Source organism: Oncorhynchus kisutch, linkage group LG7 (assembly GCF_002021735.2).
Source record: "Oncorhynchus kisutch isolate 150728-3 linkage group LG7, Okis_V2, whole genome shotgun sequence".
Classification (NCBI taxonomy): domain Eukaryota; kingdom Metazoa; phylum Chordata; class Actinopteri; order Salmoniformes; family Salmonidae; genus Oncorhynchus; species Oncorhynchus kisutch.
Window position 1 is genome coordinate 26,768,154 of NC_034180.2, and position 18,924 is coordinate 26,787,077.

General features: G+C 44.2%; 1 protein-coding gene across 2 annotated transcripts in view; it reads right to left on the reverse strand.

The window, feature by feature from the left end:
- LOC109893687 (protein Daple) overlaps positions 1 to 18,924 on the reverse strand; it is an 82,897-nt gene that overhangs the window by 59,530 nt on the left and 4,443 nt on the right. For both annotated transcript variants that reach the window (XR_004210597.1, XM_031828768.1), the window contains exon 3: positions 10,812 to 10,920. Coding sequence is in view for 1 of the 2 variants with exons in the window: in XM_031828768.1 (XP_031684628.1) it covers positions 10,812 to 10,920 (109 nt within the window). In the remaining variant the exon portion in view is untranslated. The remainder of the gene's footprint in view (positions 1 to 10,811; positions 10,921 to 18,924) is intronic.

Consider the following 18,924-nt stretch of genomic DNA (forward strand, 5'->3'; position numbering starts at 1 on the left):
GGATTCTTCGACTCATTATCATGCACATTCTTTGGAGAAATACTGCATCAAACATCTTAGATGAAAAATTGCGCAACTAAGATCTCCGACAAAACATCAAAATTAATGACAGAACTCGAGTTCAGATACATTGAGACTACTTTGAGAAAGTATGATCCCAGATGACTAAACTTTTTTTCTTGCTTTGAGGACAATACAGTGCCACTGACACGGCCCGCTACCAGAACCTGCGGGCTCTCCTTCACTGCAGCCGACGTGAGTAAAACATTTAAACGTGTTAACCCTCGCAGGGCTGCAGGCCCAGACGGCATCCCCAGACGCGTCCTCAGAGCATGCGCAGACCAGCTGGCTGGTGTGTTTACGGACATATTCAATCAATCCTTATGCCAGTCTGCTATTCCCACATGCTTCAAGAGGGCCACCATTGTTCCTGTTCCCAAGAAAGCTAAGGTAACTGAGCTGAACGACTACCGGTAGCACTCACTTCCGTCATCATGAAGTGCTTTGAGAGACTAGTCAAGGACCATATCACCTCCACCCTACCTGGCACCCTAGACCCACTCCAATTTGCTTACCATCCCACAGACGACGCAATCGCTACCACACTGCACACTGCCCTAACCCATCTGGACAAGAGGAATACCTACGTGAGAATGCTGTTCAACTACAGCTCAGCATTTAACACCATAGTACCCTCCAAACTCGTCATCAAGCTCGAGACCCTGGGTCTCGACCCCGCCCTGTGCAACTGGGTACTGGACTTCCTGACGGGCCACCCCCAGGTGGTGAGGGTAGGTAAAAAAACATCTCCATCCCGCTGATCCTCAACACTGGGTACCCACAAGGGTGCGTTCTGAGGCCATGCATGCATGCGTGGCCATGCATGCCTCCAACTCAATCAACAAGTTCGGACGACACTACAGTGGTAGGCTTGATTACCAACAACGGCCTACAGGGAGGAGGTGAGGGCCCTCTGTGTGTGGTGTCAGGAAAATAATCTCACACTCAAGGTCAACAAAACAAAGGAGATGATTGTGGACTTCAGGAAACAGCAGAGGGAGCACCCCCCTATCCACATCGACGGGACAGTAGTGGAGAGGGTAGTAAGTTATGTTCCTCGGCGTACACATCACGGACAAACTTAATTGGTCCACCCACACGTGGTGGACCAATTCAGCGTTGTGAAGAAGGCGCAGCAGCGCCTCTTTAACCTCAGGAGGCTGAAGAAATGTGGCTTGTCCCCAAAAACACACAAACTTCTACAGATGCACAATCGAGAGCATCCTGTCGGGCTGTATCACCGCCTGGTACGGCAACTGCTCCGCCCACAACCGTAAGGCTCTCCAGAGGGTAGTGAGGTCTGCACAGCGCATCACCGGGGGCAAACTACCTGCCCTCCAGGACACCTACACCACCCGATGTTACAGGAAGGTCATAAAGATCATCAAGGACAACAACCACCCGAGCCACTGCCTGTTCACCCCGCTATCATCCAGAAGGTGAGGTCAGTACAGGTGCATCAAAGCAGGGACCGAGAGACTGAAAAACAGCTTCTATCTCAAGGCCATCAGACTGTTAAACAGCCACCACTAACATTGAGTGGCTGCTGCCAACATACTGACTCAACTCCAGCCACTTTAATAATTGAAATTGATGTAAAAATGTATAACTAGCCACTTTAAACAATGCCACTTAATATAATGTTTACTTACCCTACATTACACATCTCATATGTATATGTATTTCCTGTACTCTATATCTACTGCATCTTGTTATCTTTATCTAATACATGCATCACTAGCCACTTTAAACTATGCCACTTTATGTTTATATACCCTACATTACTCATCTGTATATACTGTACTCTATACCATCTACTGCATCTTGCCTATGCCGTTCTGTACCATCACTCATATATATCTTTATGTACATATTCTTTATCCCTTTACACTTGTGTGTATAAGGTAGTAGTTGTGGAATTGTTAGGTTAGATTACTCGTTGGTTATTACTGCAGTGTTGGAACTAGAAGCACAAGCATTTCGCTACACTCGCATTAACATCTGTTAACCGTGTATGTGACAAATAAAATTTGATTTGAAGCACTGTCTACAGCGTTTCAATTTTTTCAAGCGAAGGTCTTTCAAGGTTGTGTGTGAGCACACGCGTTCGGTTTGGCTAGCCACCAGCTGAACGGAGAATGGCCCTAGCACTCACCCGCCAATCCAACAGGTCCCAGATGTGCTCAATGGGATTGCGATCGGGGCTCTTCGCTGGCCATGGCAGAGAACTGACATTCCTGTCTTGCAGGAAATCACGCACAGAACGAACAGAATGGCTGGTGGCATTGTTATGCTGGAGGGTCATGTCAGGATGAGCCATCAGAAAGGGTACCACATGAGGGATGAGGATGTCTTCCCTGTAACGCACACAGTTGTTGTCATTGCCAGATGCTGTGACACACCGCCCCAGACCATGACAGACCCTCCACCTCCAAATTGATCCCCCTCCAGTGTACAGGCCTCGGTGTAATGCTCATCCGTTCGACAACAAACGCGAATCCGACCATCACTCCTGGCGAGACAAAACCGTGACTCGTCAGTGAAGAGCCCTTTTTGCCAGTCCTGTCTGGTCCAGCGACGGTGGGTTTGTGCCCATAGGCAACGTTGTTGCGGGTGATATCTGGTGAGGATCTGCCTTACAACAGGCCTACAAGCCTTCAGTCCAGCCTCTCTCAGCCTATTGCGGACAGTCTGAGCACTGATGTTGGGATTGTGCATTCCTGGGCTAACTCGGGCAGTTGTTGGTGCCGCCATCCTGTACCGCAGGTGATGTTCGGATGTACGGATCCTGTGCCGGTGTTGTTACACGTGAATGCAAGTGACGACACAATTTCCCTTTTTAAAAGAAATTCATGTTAGCAGGCAATATTAACTAAATATGCAGGTTTAAAAATATATACTTATCTATTGATTTTAAGAAAGGCCTTGATGTTTATGGTTAGGTAGACATTGGTGCAACGACAGTGCTTTGTTCGCGAATGCGCTTGTTAAATCACCTGTTTGGCGAAGTAGGCTGTGACAAATGAACAGGCACCACATCGATTATATGCAATGCAGGACAAGCAAGATCGTGTTACGGGTAGACGTTCCGCAACATCCGGTGAATTGCAGAGCGCGAAATTCAGATTAAATTATTATAAATATTTAACTTTCATAAAAATCACAAGTGCAATACACCAAATTAAAGCTAAACTTCTTGTTAATCCAGTCAGATTTCAAATAGGCTTTACGGCGAAAGCAAACCATGCGATTATCTGAGGATAGCACCCCACCATGCAAACATGAAACTCCTATTTCAACCAAGCAGGTGTGACATGAAAGTCAGAAATAACAGATATAATTAATGACTTACTTTGAAGATCTTTTGTTGGCACTCCAATGTCCCAGAAATATCACAAATGGTCCTTTTGTTTGATAAACTCCTTTTTATAGCCCCAAAGTGTCCATTTATTTGGCGTATTTGAATCAGAAAAACACCGGTTCCAGCTCGCCCAACTTGACTACAAATGATCTAATAAGTTACCTGTAAACTTGGTCCAAACATTTCAAACAACTTTCCTAATCCATCCTTAGGTATAAAACATTTTTTAAATCGATACAATTTAAGACCGTATATTCTGTGTTCAATAGCTGATAAAAATCAACGTGGCTCGCATGACCTGGAGCGCGCACCAAATAAAAGAGTACACTTGGACACTCATTCTGAACAGCCGTACTTCTTAATTTCTCAAAGGAGAAACATCAACCAATTTCTAAAGACTAGATGTGAACAGTGGAAGTCATAGGAACTGCAACCAGGTGCAGATTCCTATAATAAACCAATAGAACAGTCACTTCAACAAAAAAAAAAGAACCTGGATGGTTTGCCCTCTGGGTTTCGCATGCCACATTATTTAACTAGGCAAGTCAGTTAAGAACAAATTCTTATTTTCAATGACGGCCTAGGAACAGTGGGTTAACTGCCTGTTCAGGGGCAGAACAGATTTATACCTTGTCAGCTCTGGGGTTTGAAATTGCAACCTTCCGGTTACTAGTCCAACGCTCTAACCACTAGGCTACCCTGCCGCCCCAATAAGATATGTTATACTCACAGACATAATTTTAACAGTTTTAGAAATCACTCAAGTTTCTATCTACCAAAATATATGCATATCCTAGCTTCTGGACCTGAGTAGCAGGTAGTTTACTTTGGGAACGCTTTTCATCTGGATGTGAAAATACTGCCCCCTATCCCAAAGAGATTACTAGTTTATCATCAACCATGTGTAGTTAACTAGTGACTATGTTAAGATTGATTGTTTTTATAAGATAAATTTAATGCTAGCTAGCACCTTACCTTGGCTCCTTGCTGCACTTTCATAACAGGTAGTCAGCCTGCCACGCAGTCTCCTTGTGGAGTGCAATTTAATCGGCCATAATCGGTGTCCAAAAATGCAGATTACCGATTGTTATGAAAACTCGAAAAATCGGCCCTAATTAATCTGGCATTCCGATTAAATCGGTCGACCTATACGCACTACCCTCTGTAGCGCCTCACGGTTGGACACCGAGCAGTTGCCAAACCAAGCAGTGATGCAGCCAGTAAAGGATGCTCGCAATGGGGCAGCTGTAGAACTTTGAGGATCTGAGGGCCCATGCCAAATCTTTCCAGCCTCCTGAGGGGGGGGGGGGGGGGGGGGTCTGCCCAATCTACAGACAGACCCAAGTCAAAAACCATCTGCTTAATGCCTTTGCAAGCTAGACAAGGCTGCATTCAAAAGATATATGCCTGTGCCATATGGGTCTATTTGCAGGGTGATAGATAGGAGCATCACACATACACCAAACTACACAAAGCACAGGTCCTGGATAGAATGTACTTGAGGCATAATACAGCAGGACATGAGAGCTGAGTCCTGACAGACAACACAGTTCTCCTGTAACACATCTGAGACTGAAGGAGTCATGTTACAGTGAGGTGGAGTGCCCCGACTCTCCACTATTGTGCTCTCTTCACGACTGTCTTGGTGTGTTTGGACCATTATTGGTCCTTAGCGATGTGGACACCGAGGAACGTGAAGCTCTCGACCCGCTCCACTACAGCACTGTTGATGTGAATGGCCCTCAGTTTCCTGTGGCCTGCGATAAGCTCATTTGTCTTGCCCACATTGAGGGAGATGTTGTCCTGGCACCACACTGCCAGGTCTAGTTGGTGATCAGGCCCAACAGTGTCGTGTCATCAGCAAAGTTGGTGTTGGAGTCGTGCGCAGCCACGTAGTCGTGGGTAAACAGGGAGTACAGGAGGGAACTAAGCACACATCCCTGAGGGGCCTCTGTGTTGAGGGTCAGCGTATACAATGGTCAGCCTTTCCTCTGCTCATAAGCCACTGAACCACCACATACAGGTAAACGACATGCCAGCCAAAGGTCAGAATGGCCAAAACACTAGGACTGGGAATGGTGCTCCTCATCTAGGGCACAGGCATCAGAGAGAGAATGTCAAGAGTTCAAAATTAAATAAGTCAGAGGCCTTGTTTTTGTTGCAGCGGTCTCGGGAGGGGGTTTCCTGCACTGGGGGGGGGGGGCCACACACATCCAGGCTTCAGAGGTAACAACAAAAGAGGAAAATACTTGAGGACAGGGAGAGTGAGAGCGAGCAAGAGTGTGCTAGGTAGGAAAAGGAATAGGACGAAAGGAGAGATGAGAGAACATAAAAGAAAGGACAATGGGAATGCCTGTGGCTCTTGTGCTGGTCTCTAGAGCTTTACAGCTGAATACCATAGCCAACAGTGAACATTGAAGAAACTGAACACCTCTGAGAAAAGAGGAGAGCCAGGAGGCCAAATCAGAGTACCCCAGCCTCAGCCGCAATGCCGTGCAAGAGACTCCACACTGCCCAAACTACAGACAGACCCAAGTCAAAAACCATCTGCTTAATGCCTTTGCAAGCTAGACTAGGCTGCATTCAAAAGATGTATGCCTGTGCCATATATAGGTCCAATTGCAGGGTGATAGGAGCATCACACATACACCAAACTACACGAAGCACAGGTTCTGGATTTAAGGTACTTGAGGCATAATACAGCAGGACCTGAGAGCTGAGTCCTGACTGACAACACATCGGAGACTGAAGGAGTCATGTTACAGTGAGGTGGGGGTGGGGTGGAATGCCCTGACTCTCCAGACAATAGCCGGGGTGAGGAGGACGGAACCAAAAAAAATGTCAACCCCCCCCCCCCCCCCCCCCCCCCCATGTCCCCATTGTCCACATTTTGGTGGGGCTCTTTATGGTGCAGCGTACAGAGATTGTTATTTGGGAGCTAATCTAATTTGGGGAGAGTATATAAGGGGGGAGTCGGGGGATGCAGACACAGATGATCCCTGTGAGTGAATAGGGGCCCTGCCTGCTGTCTCTGATCTACAGTGTGTAGTACTGTGTTTGGGGCTCAATGGGATGGATGGGTGCGAGTCATCATAATATCGTCACGTCCGTCTCCCATTCCTGGATGAAATTGGGGCACCGCCAGAACAGTCTGGGTGGCTTAAGCAAGCAAATATGAGACATGCTTTAGGTTTAGACCGAAAACCAGGCTAAGCTGGTATATGTATTAAACCAGTATTAGATTTGGCAGTTATTGTTAATCCTGGTTGGGATGCCACCAGGAGTACCCCATCCCTTGTGACACGCAGAAATAGTCTCACCACATTCGTTCTACAAACACACACACAAAATGGCTGGTCTTTTCACTTGTAAACTGGTGTTTTAAACGTATTATCCATCCTTAAGGTACAAAACTCAAATATTTTATAACAGCATAGGGTCCAGATGAAAGGTAAGGAAAGAAGACTTTTTGGTCCAGTTGCCAGGTTGTACTGTATAGTTGGGGGTTGGTGTGGGGGACTGTAACACTGCCTTCTAGGACATGCTTTCTGTAAGCATGTCAGTTTTGAGCTGTGTTTAGCAAAGCTGTGAAACTGTTTTCAGTTTAACTCCATATCAAATTAATTTCCTGTGTGACGAACACACACACGATTGGTACCTTAGATTAGTGGTTTCCAAGCTGTGGGGTGCTCTATACTGCCCTCCTACAGCAACATCCTGCTGAGGATTGATCTAACTACAACTTCATTGCCTCAATGGCACACTATTCCCTACATAGTGTTTCTCTCAGATGGTGGCTCACACATACAACAGGCCAGTCTGCAACGCTCACCATATCTTATCTAGCCAGGCCTTCTGAGCATGTTTGTGTGATCATAACTTATTTTCAATGGTCAATTGTGTGATCATATCACATCGTCCAGCCCTTACTGTACTAACATGCGCACCCTGAGGGGGTAAACGGTTGGTAGGGAAGGAGGGAGAGACCTACAACCAGAGAGCTGCGTGATCATTCAATGGTAGCTAAAGGGTGTTTGGTTGGTTTGCTATGCAGTATAAGGATTGCCATGGATTAATCTAGATCAAACGTCAGGGCCAAAATTGAATCATGGTAAAGTACAAACCGATCTGTGCAATGGTTGATGGGAACCTGAGGTTAAATGTCAACGACATTGATCTACATTAATATAAACGGTAATCCGCATACTGCATAGCAAATCAACCAAACTATAATAACGCATCAGAAGACAACCAAACAACACTACAGGCCTGGGGGCAGGAACAGAACACAACCATCCATCCAGCTTGACAAAGTGAGTTTACTCTTTAGCTAACTGCTTTCACACAGAGTTAAGGACAGAACACAACTGGGACTAATACGATCAGTCGTCTGAAACAAATGGAGAGTAGATTCATTACGAGCACACACACACAGACAGTGATATCTGTGTTAAACAAGAACTGCCTGATTGTGGGGAAATTAGACATTAGCGGTCAGAGGGCAGAGGGGTTAGTGAACCAGGACAGGACTGGAGTGACTTAGTTAGAAAACAAAACACCAGACGAGGCTAATCTAAAGTGAGAGGCCTAATGCATTACCAAAGCTAACCGTTTCTGTTAGCACGGGCCGGAAATCTTAAAACAGGCCTTCAGGGAGCAGGCGCCTGGAGGGGCTTTATAGTATGACACACCACCAGCCACCTCCCCCACTATACATATGTAGGCTACAGGGGAGGCAGATGACCACAGGGCAGGCCAGGCAAAGACAACACATCTGTTCTTGATCAGGAGGAAAGGGAGAGGAGGGGTGAAGAGTGAAACTCCCCACCCGCCTCCCTCTTTCTCCCATCTCTGTCGACTCCCACAGCAGGGCTGGAGCAGGACCTGGCAAGACATCTCTCTACCCCTCCACTGGGCATTAGATCAGATAGAGGTTTCTAGAAAGCAGGGGAGAGAGATATGAACCCTACTCCATCAAGCCCTATAGTGTTGACTCAACCAAGTGAATTTGGCTCTAAACATTCAATACAAAGCAAAAAAGTTCACTGAAAATGGCAAAACTTTACACAGGAAACCTTTGAGTTGCCATGTGGCTTGGTGAGTCTACTCACATTGAAGGCGAGTCCCTGGTCTGAACAGACACAGATCTGTTACTCATTAGCCTAGTGTGTGTGTGTGTGTGTAAAAATTTAAACACGAAGCAGACCAAACTCTTTGGTTATTTACAAACCTGCTGTATGTCAAACAGTGCATGCTTTCGCTTGGAAAATGAATAAGACTCTGGATGGAAACATGTTTGTTTCCAACATTAAGGTAGTTTTCCTAAAGAAGTTAAATCCACTTTGTGTTTTGTTTCCTTGCCACAGTACTAATGAATAATGCGATACTGGCATCGTCTCCCGGCCCTGTGTGTATCCAAGGCTCAGACCTAGCCTATCTACCTAATGAAAGGGTCCTCCCTGCCAGTGCCATGGGTGTGTGCACTTCGAGGGCTAGAATTTCTTCAGTCACACAACACACACAAATTAAAAACACTGCAGAGGCATCATCTGTTTCCCCATTGCTTTATCAACTATAACCAACCACTAAGCTAACAAAATCTACTTTCAAACAGAAGAATTAGAGAATGAGGCTCTTTTCAAATCAACTTAGTTTAAAACGCCACCTCAAATTTGTTGCATCACTTGCAACTGAACACATACATTTATAACCTTTTTACACAAATCGAGAACAAAAGAAAGTATAGCCAAGAGCAGGGTGGATTTTTCAACTATGGCAGCGTTTTGTATAAGCTACCCTGTAACATTGAGTATGGAAACTTAAACTGTCTTGCATAACACAGTGCAGCTATGTGTGAGGAGAATGTAGACATTTTGTTAATCTTGCTACCTAGCTCTGTATAATATGAATGACACCGATACAGTTACTGTACTTTTATATTCGTATCAGAGATGTAAACGTACATTCTTGCTATGCTGAAGTTAAGCCTACTTGATGTTAGCTAACGTTAGCTAGCTAGCAGCTGTGCCATTGGCTATTTGCCCTGCAGCTAAATTAAATGTGCATGGATGAGAAAATAATCCATTGAAATGTTGGCACATGCTTGTGAATTGTTGCATTATTGAAGAGTGTAATATGGCTTTGTCCCATTAATCAAGAGTTGAATACAGTAGATGCAGGAAAGGTTGTTTACATAACGTTAGCTAGTTTAATAGTTTGCATGCTTAGCTAGCCTACTGGCTAGTGGCTACTGTGACATTTACGGTACATTTTAACAGCGAAGCAAGAACGTCCCAGACCGTCTCTCAGCTCGAAGACATTCCCATTGCTAATGTGAATTGAACGCTCTTCAATGGGAAAAGCCTCTTACATTCAGAGTGTGAAAGTAAAACTGTAAAGAGGGAGACTAGGCTAACTTCCATAGAGCATTTGGGGTGATAACACTGCTTAGTTCGGTGTGATCAACTGAAGCGGGCGACACCATAAACATACAAAGCGGGCACATATTTTAAACTTTGGACCTGGCGGGGCAACCAGTGGCAGGGTCAGGAAGTGTTTGAATGGAGTGTGTGTGTGTGTGTGTGTGTTACAGCCAAGGGCGGTATTTGAATGGAGTGTGTGACGTCTGTAGTTGGGAAACCGAGGAAACAGAGAAGGAATGTGTTGAGAGAGGTCAGCCAGAACAGTTGGGTCGCTCTCCACTGTCTCACCGTGTGTGTAGTGGATTTCACCAACTCAATTACAGTGGAATAACAAGGTCGGCATAGTTTCTCCTAAAGCTTTCCACGTGAGGACTAGCGATCATGATTCATAATGAAAGACTACTAGCCTACTCCATCTAAAGATAGTGTTTTTGTGGGGAAGCATTCATTTTCACAGATTACTATAACTACAGGTTGTGAGATGAAACCTACATCAACCTAGAAAAGATAAGACTACTGTTGGTTTCTGATATAGGCTAATTGTCATTCATGACTGACCTACCTCTACCAAAAATATCGTGACAGAATTATCACCACAACATTTCTCATTAAAACAGAGGACATCATGCATTAGTAATTGTTTGATAATCGAGATGTCAGTGTAAGGACAGCAGACAAAACAATGAGACATTCCTCCAGGGATAACCACCACACCCAAGCAGCCAGGTCTAATCCCCAGGATGCTCTGGATGCTCACACACACCAGCTGCTGTCTGATCACCAAGATCAGAGACTACACACATCTCCTGGCTCTACACGTGAAGGAGGTGTAAATGAGTACGAGGTGTGCATTAGTAAGTAGCTATAATTTGATATGGTGAGCAGCATTAAAAGTGGTTAGGAAATTTTTAAAATAAAAAGTGCGTGAGGTGAATGAGCAGGAAGTGGATAGACAGAACTGAGCTCACCTGGTAGTAGTTCTTGATGTGCCTGATCACAATGTTGAGGTTCTGGATTCGTAGGTTCACATCATTGTTCACATTCTTATTCACTCTCTGATTTGTGGGGCTGGGGTCTCTGGATAAGAAAAGACATAACATGAAAAAATATTTTTGTAGTAAAGTACTAAACTACAAAAAAAAGAAGAAACAGCAGCCTTTTCCTTTACTGAGTATTATATTGACTATATTTTCTTTGAACAGCTGCTTAAGGTGTCAGCATGCTTCAGTTCGGCTGGAGCCTAGCCAATCTCTGCTAGCCGGACCGAAGGAGCGTGCTTGTATACTCCCTTACAAGACCGTCGCTTGAAAAATGAGGGAAAAAAAAGGAGCAATAGTACTGTTTGTCCATTTTGAGACTTTGTAGCCTATTCCTCAAAAGTCAGAATTCATCTAATAATTAATCTAATACAGCCAGAAAAAAAAAATAAACGAAGTCCAAAACACCACAAAATATGCATGAACTCTAAGGAACGGTTTCAGTTGGGAAGCGTTTAGTCTGGCATGCAAGAAATACAACTGTAATGTACATAATCCTGTAAATTACTATTTTAGGCTACATTTGTATGTACTGTACACCAACTCTAGTGAAAGAGTTGCTTTTCCCAAATATCCACACACAAAAAAAGGAAAACAGATTACTGTTGGGGATTAGCCTAAACTTTAGAGGGGAACGGCATATATAATATGGTGCTTATTCAGAACACACAGACGTGATGTCCTTCTTTTCTCCAAACAAGTAGGCCAAGAACCCAATTGGTTTGGTTGACAGATATATTATGGATGCGCATGGCTTTCAGGAACAGCATTGTCCCCCTACACAAGCTGGAAGCACACACACACACACAGGTCTCCACAGGAGAGGTTTCAAGCTACAAAGCCAACCAGAAATGTGAAAACACGCTTGAAATACATAGAGCTGATCAACAGGACGACATTTAAATATGCTGGTCACAGAACTGCTGTACTTGTTAGGTAAACAGTCAGTGGACATTGGACTAGGAATAGTCTGACTTGAGTCGAGAGTGTTAGCATTGAGACCGGGTTTTCGTCTGAAATGACACCCTATTTGCCTTCTGAAAGTATCCATACTCTTGACTTAACACAAGAAAATGTGGATTACAGCCAGAATTCAAAATAGACCTTGGCTGTTTTGAGGGCCTGGTCTGGATAAGTGTTGTTTGTGCTAACCTCATTTACATATGTTTTGTGGGCATACCATGCAAATGCTGCCAAGCTTGGGCCAGTATTTCAGTAAGTCTGTGAAAGGGCTTTAGTTTAGAAACAAGGAATAGTTTTTTTAAATTCAGGTAAACTTGTGTACTAGCTGCCTTTAGTTCTAAATGTACAGCTTTCTGACATGGCCATTCCCAGTTCTCACTGGCTGGCTGATAAAGCAGAGTGCACCCAAAAAGCCTTTCAGAGTAGGAGGGCTGATCTAGGTTCACCGCTCACCCTGTCCATTATTACAGTGCATTCAGAATCTATTCAGACTCCTTGACTTTATCACATTTTGTTACATTACAGCCTTATTCTAAAATGTAAAAATATATATTTTATATATATATTTTATTCCCCCTCAATCTAGACACAATAACCCAGTATTCAGACCCTTCACTCAGTACTTTGTTGAAGCACCTTTGGCAGCAATTACAGCATTGAGTCTTCTTGAGTATAACACTCTTAGCTTGGCACACATGTATTTGGGGCATTTCTCCCATTCTTCTATGTAGATCCTCTCAAGCTTTGTCAGGTTGTATGGGGAGAGTCGCTGCACATCTAATGTCAGATCTCTACAGAAATGTTTGATCGGGTTCAAGTCCAAGCTCTGGCTGGACCACTCCTGAACGCTATGGACCAGGTTTTCATCAAGTACCTCTCTCTGTACTTTGCTCCGTTCATCTTTCCTTTGATCCTGACTAGTCCCCCAGTCCCTCCCGCTGAAAAACATCCCCACAGCATGATGATGCCACCACCATGCTTCAACTTAGGGATGGTGCCTGGTTTCCTTCAGATGTGACACTTGGCATTCAGGCCAAAGAGTTCATTCTTGGTTTATTCAGACTAGAGAATCTTGTTTCTCATGGTCTGAGAGTTCTTTAAGTGCCTTTTGGCAAACTCCAAGCAGGCTGTCATGTACCTTTTACAAAGGAGTGGCTTCAGTCTGGCCACTAACAAAGGCCTGATTGGTGGAGTGCTGCAAAGATGGTTGCCATTCTAGAAGTTTCTCCCATCTCTAGAGGAACTCTGGAGCTCTGTCTGAGTGACCATCGGGTTGTTGGTCACCTCCCTGACCAAGGCCCTTCTCCCCGAATTGCTCAGTTTGGCCGGGCGGCCAGCTTTAGGAAGAGTCTTGATGGTTCCAAACGTCTTCCATTTAAGAATGATGAAGGCCACTGTGTTCTTGGGGACCATCAATGCTGCAGAATTTTTTTTGGTACACTTCCCCAGATCTGTACCTCGACTTTGTCATTATGGGGTATTGTGTGTAGATTGATGAGGAACATTATTTATTTAATCCATTTTAGAATAAGGCTGTAACTAGAGGTTGACCTATTATGATTTTTCAACGCTGATACCGATTATTGTAGAACCAAAAAAAGCAGATTCCGATTAAATCTGTCATTTTTTTGTTTTTGTAATAATGACAATTACAACAATACTGAATGAACACTTATTTTAACTTAATATAATATATCAATAAAATCAATTTAGCCTCAAATAAATAATGAAAAATTTTCAATTTGGTTTAAATAATGCAAAAACAAAGTGTTGGAGAAGAAAGTAAAAGTGCAATTTGTGCCATGTAAGAAAGCTAACGTTTAAGTTCCTTGCTCAGAACATGAGTACATATGAAAGCTGGTGGTTCCTTTTAACATGAATCTTCAATATTCCCAGGTAAGAAGTTTTAGGTTGTAGTTATTATAGGACTATTTCTCTCTATACCATTTGTATTTCATATACCTTTTGACTATTGGATGTTCTTATAGGCACTTTAGTATTGCCAGTGTAACAGTCTGGCTTCCGTCCCTCTCCTCGCTCCTACCTGGGCTCGAACCAGGAACACAACGACAACAGCCACCCTCGAAGCAGCGTTACCCATCGCTCCACAAAAGCCGCAGCCCTAGCAGAGCAAGGGAAACAACCACTCCAAGTCTCAGAGCGAGTGACGTTTGAAGCGCTAACTAGCTAGCCATATCACATGGGTTACACCAGCCTAATCTTGGGAGTTGATAGGCTTCAAGTCATAAACAGCTGCTGGCAAATGCACGGAAGTGCTGTTTGAATGAATGCTTACGAGCCTGCTGCTGCCTACCGTCACTCAGTCAGACTGCTCTATCAAATCATACTTAGTTATAACATGATAACACACAGAAATACGAGCCTTGGGTCATTAATATGGCCGAATCCGGAAACTATCATCTCAAAAACAAGACGTTTATTCTTTCAGTGAAACACGGAACCGTTACGTATTTTATCTAACGGGTGGCATCCATAAGTCTCAATATTACTGTTACATTGCATAACCTTCAATGTTATGTCATAATTACTTAAAATGCTGGCAAATTAGGCAGCCCAAACTGTTGCATATACACCGACTCTGCGTGCAATGAACGCAAGAGAAGTGACAATGTCACATGGTTAATATTGCCTGATAGCTAAAATAAATCCAGGTTAAATATGCAGGTTTAAAAATATATACACTGCTGTGTATTGATTTTAAGAAAGGCATTGATGTTTGTGGTTAGGTACACATTGGAGCAACGATACGCACCGCATCGATTATATGCAACGCAGGACACGCTAGATAAACTAGTAATATCATCAACCATGTGTAGTTAACTAGTGATTATGATTGATTGTTTTTTTTAATAAGATAAGTTTAATGCTAACATTTGGGTAAAACAGGCAGTCTCCAGACTGGAGTGCAATGTAACCAGGTGGTTAGAGCGTTGGACTAGTTAACAGTAAGATTGCAAGATTGAATCCCCCCCGAGCAGACAAGGTAAAAATCTGTCGTTCTGGCCCTGAATGAGGCAGTTAACCCACCATTCCTAGGCAGTCATTGAAAATAAGAATGTGTTCTTAACTGTCACCAAATCGGTGACCAAAAATTCCAAAATCGACCTTAATTAATCGTCCATTCCTATTAAATCGGTCGACCTCTATCTGTAAATCTCTATGAAATCTATGCAGCCTACTCAATCACTTTTTATAGCTACTGTTTACAGGCCTCCTGGGCCATATACAGCGTTTCTCACTGAGTTCCCTGAATTCCTATCGGACCTTGTAGTCATAGCAGATAATATTCTAATCTTTGGTGACTTTAATATTCACATGGAAAAGTCCACAGACCCACTCCAAAAGGCTTTCAGAGCCATCATCGACTCAGTGGGTTTTGTCCAACATGTCTCTGGACCCACTCACTGTCACAGTCATACGCTGGACCTAGTTTTGTCCCATGGAATAAATGTGGTGGATCTTAATGTTTTTCCTCATAATCCTGGACTATCGGACCACCATTTTATTACGTTTGCAATTGCAACAAATAATCTGCTTAGACCCCAACCAAGGAACATCAAAAGTCGTGCTATAAATTCACAGACAACACAAAGATTCCTTGATGCCCTTCCAGACTCCCTCTGCCTACCCAAGGACGCCAGAGGACAAAAATCAGTTAACCACCTAACTGAGGATCTCAATCTAACCTTGCGCAATACCCTAGATGCAGTTGCACCCCTAAAAACCAAAAAAATGTCTCATAAGAAACTAGCTCCCTGGTACACAGAAAATACCCGAGCTCTGAAGCAAGCTTCCAGAAAATTGGAACGGAAATGGCGCCACACCAAACTGGAAGTCTTCCGACTAGCTTGGAAGGACGGTACCGTGCAGTACCGTAGAGCCCTTACTGCTGCTCGATCATCCTATTTTTCTAACTTAATTGAGGAAAATAAGAACAATCCGAAATTCCTTTTTAATACTGTCGCAAAGCTAACTAAAAAGCAGCATTCCCCAAGAGAGGATGACTTTCACTTTAGCAGTGATAAATTCATGAACTTCTTTGAGGAAAAGATTATGATTATTAGAAAGCAAATTACGGACTCCTCTTTAAACCTGCGTATTCCTCCAAACCTCAGTTGTCCTGAGTCTGCACAACTCTGCCAGGACCTAGGATCAAGAGAGACGCTCAAGTGTTTTAGTACTATATCTCTTGACACAATGATGAAAATAATCATGGCCTCTAAACCTTCAAGCTGCATACTGGACCCTATTCCAACTAAACTACTGAAAGAGCTGCTTCCTGTGCTTGGCCCTCCTATGTTGAACATAATAAACGGCTCTCTATCCACTGGATGTGTACCAAACTCACTAAAAGTGGCAGTAATAAAGCCTCTCTTGAAAAAGCCAAACCTTGACCCAGAAAATATAAAAAACTATCGGCCTATATCGAATCTTCCATTCCTCTCAAAAATTTTAGAGAAGGCTGTTGCGCAGCAACTCACTGCCTTCCTGAAGACAAACAATGTATACGAAATGCTTCAGTCTGGTTTTAGACCCCATCATAGCACTGAGACGGCACTTGTGAAGGTGGTAAATGACATTTTAATGGCATCGGACCGAGGCTCTGCATCTGTCCTCGTGCTCCTAGACCTTAGTGCTGCTTTTGATACCATCGATCACCACATTCTTTTGGAGAGATTGGAAACCCAAATTGGTCTACACGGACATGTTCTGGCCTGGTTTAGATCTTATCTGTCGGAAAGATATCAGTTTGTCTCTGTGAATGGTTTGTCCTCTGACAAATCAACTGTAAATTTCGGTGTTCCTCAAGGTTCCGTTTTAGGACCACTATTGTTTTCACTATATATTTTACCTCTTGGGGATGTTATTCGAAAACATAATGTAAACTTTCACTGCTATGCGGATGACACACAGCTGTACATTTCAATGAAACATGGTGAAGCCCCAAAATTGCCCTCGCTAGAAGCATGTGTTTCAGACATAAGGAAGTGGATGGCTGCAAACGTTCTACTATTAAACTCGGACAAAACAGAGATGCTTGTTCTAGGTCCCAAGAAACAAAGAGATCTTCTGTTGAATCTGACAATTAATCTTAATGGTTGTACAGTCGTCTCAAATAAAACTGTGAAGGACCTCGGCGTTACTCTGGACCCTGATCTCTCTTTTGAAGAACATATCAAGACCATTTCGAGGACAGCTTTTTTCCATCTACGTAACATTGCAAAAATCAGAAACTTTGTCCAAAAATGATGCAGAAAAATTAATCCATGCTTTTGTCACTTCTAGGTTAGACTACTGCAATGCTCTATTTTCCGGCTACCCGGATACAGCACTAAAAAAACTTCAGTTAGTGCTAAATACGGCTGCTAGAATCCTGACTAGAACCAAAAAATTTGATCATATTACTCCAGTGCTAGCCTCTCTACACTGGCTTCCTGTCAAAGCAAGGGCTGATTTCAAGGTTTTACTGCTAACCTACAAAGCATTACATGAGCTTGCTCCTACATATCTCTCTGATTTGGTCCTGCCGTACATACCTATACGTACGCTACGGTCACAAGACGCAGGCCTCCTAATTGTCCCTAGAATTTCAAAGCAAACAGCTGGAGGCAGGGCTTTCTCCTATAGAGCTCCATTTTTATGGAACGGTCTGCCTACCCATGTCAGAGACGCAAACTCGGTCTCAACCTTTAAGTCTTTACTGAAGACTCATCTCTTCAGTGGGTCATATGATTGAGTGTAGTCTGGCCCAGGAGTGGGAAGGTGAACGGAAAGGCTCTGGAGCAACGAACCGCCCTTGCTGTCTCTGCCTGGCCGGTTCCCCTCTTTCCACTGGGATTCTCTGCCTCTAACCCTATTACAGGGGCTGAGTCACTGGCTTGCTGGGGCTCTCTCATGCTGTCCCTGGAGGGGGTGCGTCACCTGAGTGGGTTGATTCACTGTTGTGGTCATCCTGTCTGGGTTGGCGCCCCCCCCCCCCCTTGGGTTGTGCCGTGGCGGAGATCTTTGTGGGCTATACTCAGCCTTGTCTCAGGATGGTAAGTTGGTGGTTGAAGATATCCCTCTAGTGGTGTGGGGGCTGTGCTTTGGCAAAGTGGGTGGGGTTATATCCTTCCTGTTTGGCCCTGTCCGGGGGTGTCCTCGGATGGGGCCACAGTGTCTCCTGACCCCTCCTGTCTCAGCCTCCAGTATTTATGCTGCAGTAGTTTATGTGTCGGGGGGCTGGGGTCAGTTTGTTATATCTGGAGTACTTCTCCTGTCCTATTCGGTGTCCTGTGTGAATCTAAGTGTGCGTTCTCTAATTCTCTCCTTCTCTCTTTCTTTCTCTCTCTCGGAGGACCTGAGCCCTAGGACCATGCCCCAGGACTACCTGACATGATGACTCCTTGCTGTCCCCAGTCCACCTGGCCATGCTGCTGTTCCAGTTTCAACTGACCTGAGCCCTAGGACCATGCCCCAGGACTACCTGACATGATGACTCCTTGCTGTCCCCAGTCTACCTGGCCATGCTGCTGCTCCAGTTTCAACTTCCACCTGACTGTGCTGCTGCTCTAGTTTCAACTGTTCTGCCTTATTATTATTCGACCATGCTGGTCATTTATGAACATTGAACATCTTGACCATGTTCTGTTATAATCTCCACCCGGCACAGCCAGAAGAGGACTGGCCACCCCACATAGCCTGGTTCCTCTCTAGGTTTCTTCCTAGGTATTGGCCTTTCTAGGGAGTTTTTCCTAGCCACCGTGCTTCTCCACCTGCATTGCTTGCTGTTTGGGGTTTTAGGCTGGGTTTCTGTACAGCACTTTGAGATATCAGCTGATGTACGAAGGGCTATATAAATAAATTTGATTTGATTTGATTTGTAACATAACCAAATGTGGAAAAAGTCAAGGAGTTTGAGTACTTTATCTAAAAAGGTAAAGCCTGATCCTATATCAGAACTACTAGAATACATGCCTAAAGCAGGCCCAGGCTTGAGTATTAGAGAAACATTTCCATGAAAATAATAAAGGGTATCTAGAACAGCGGTGGGGGGGGGGGGGCTCTAACCACAGTGTGT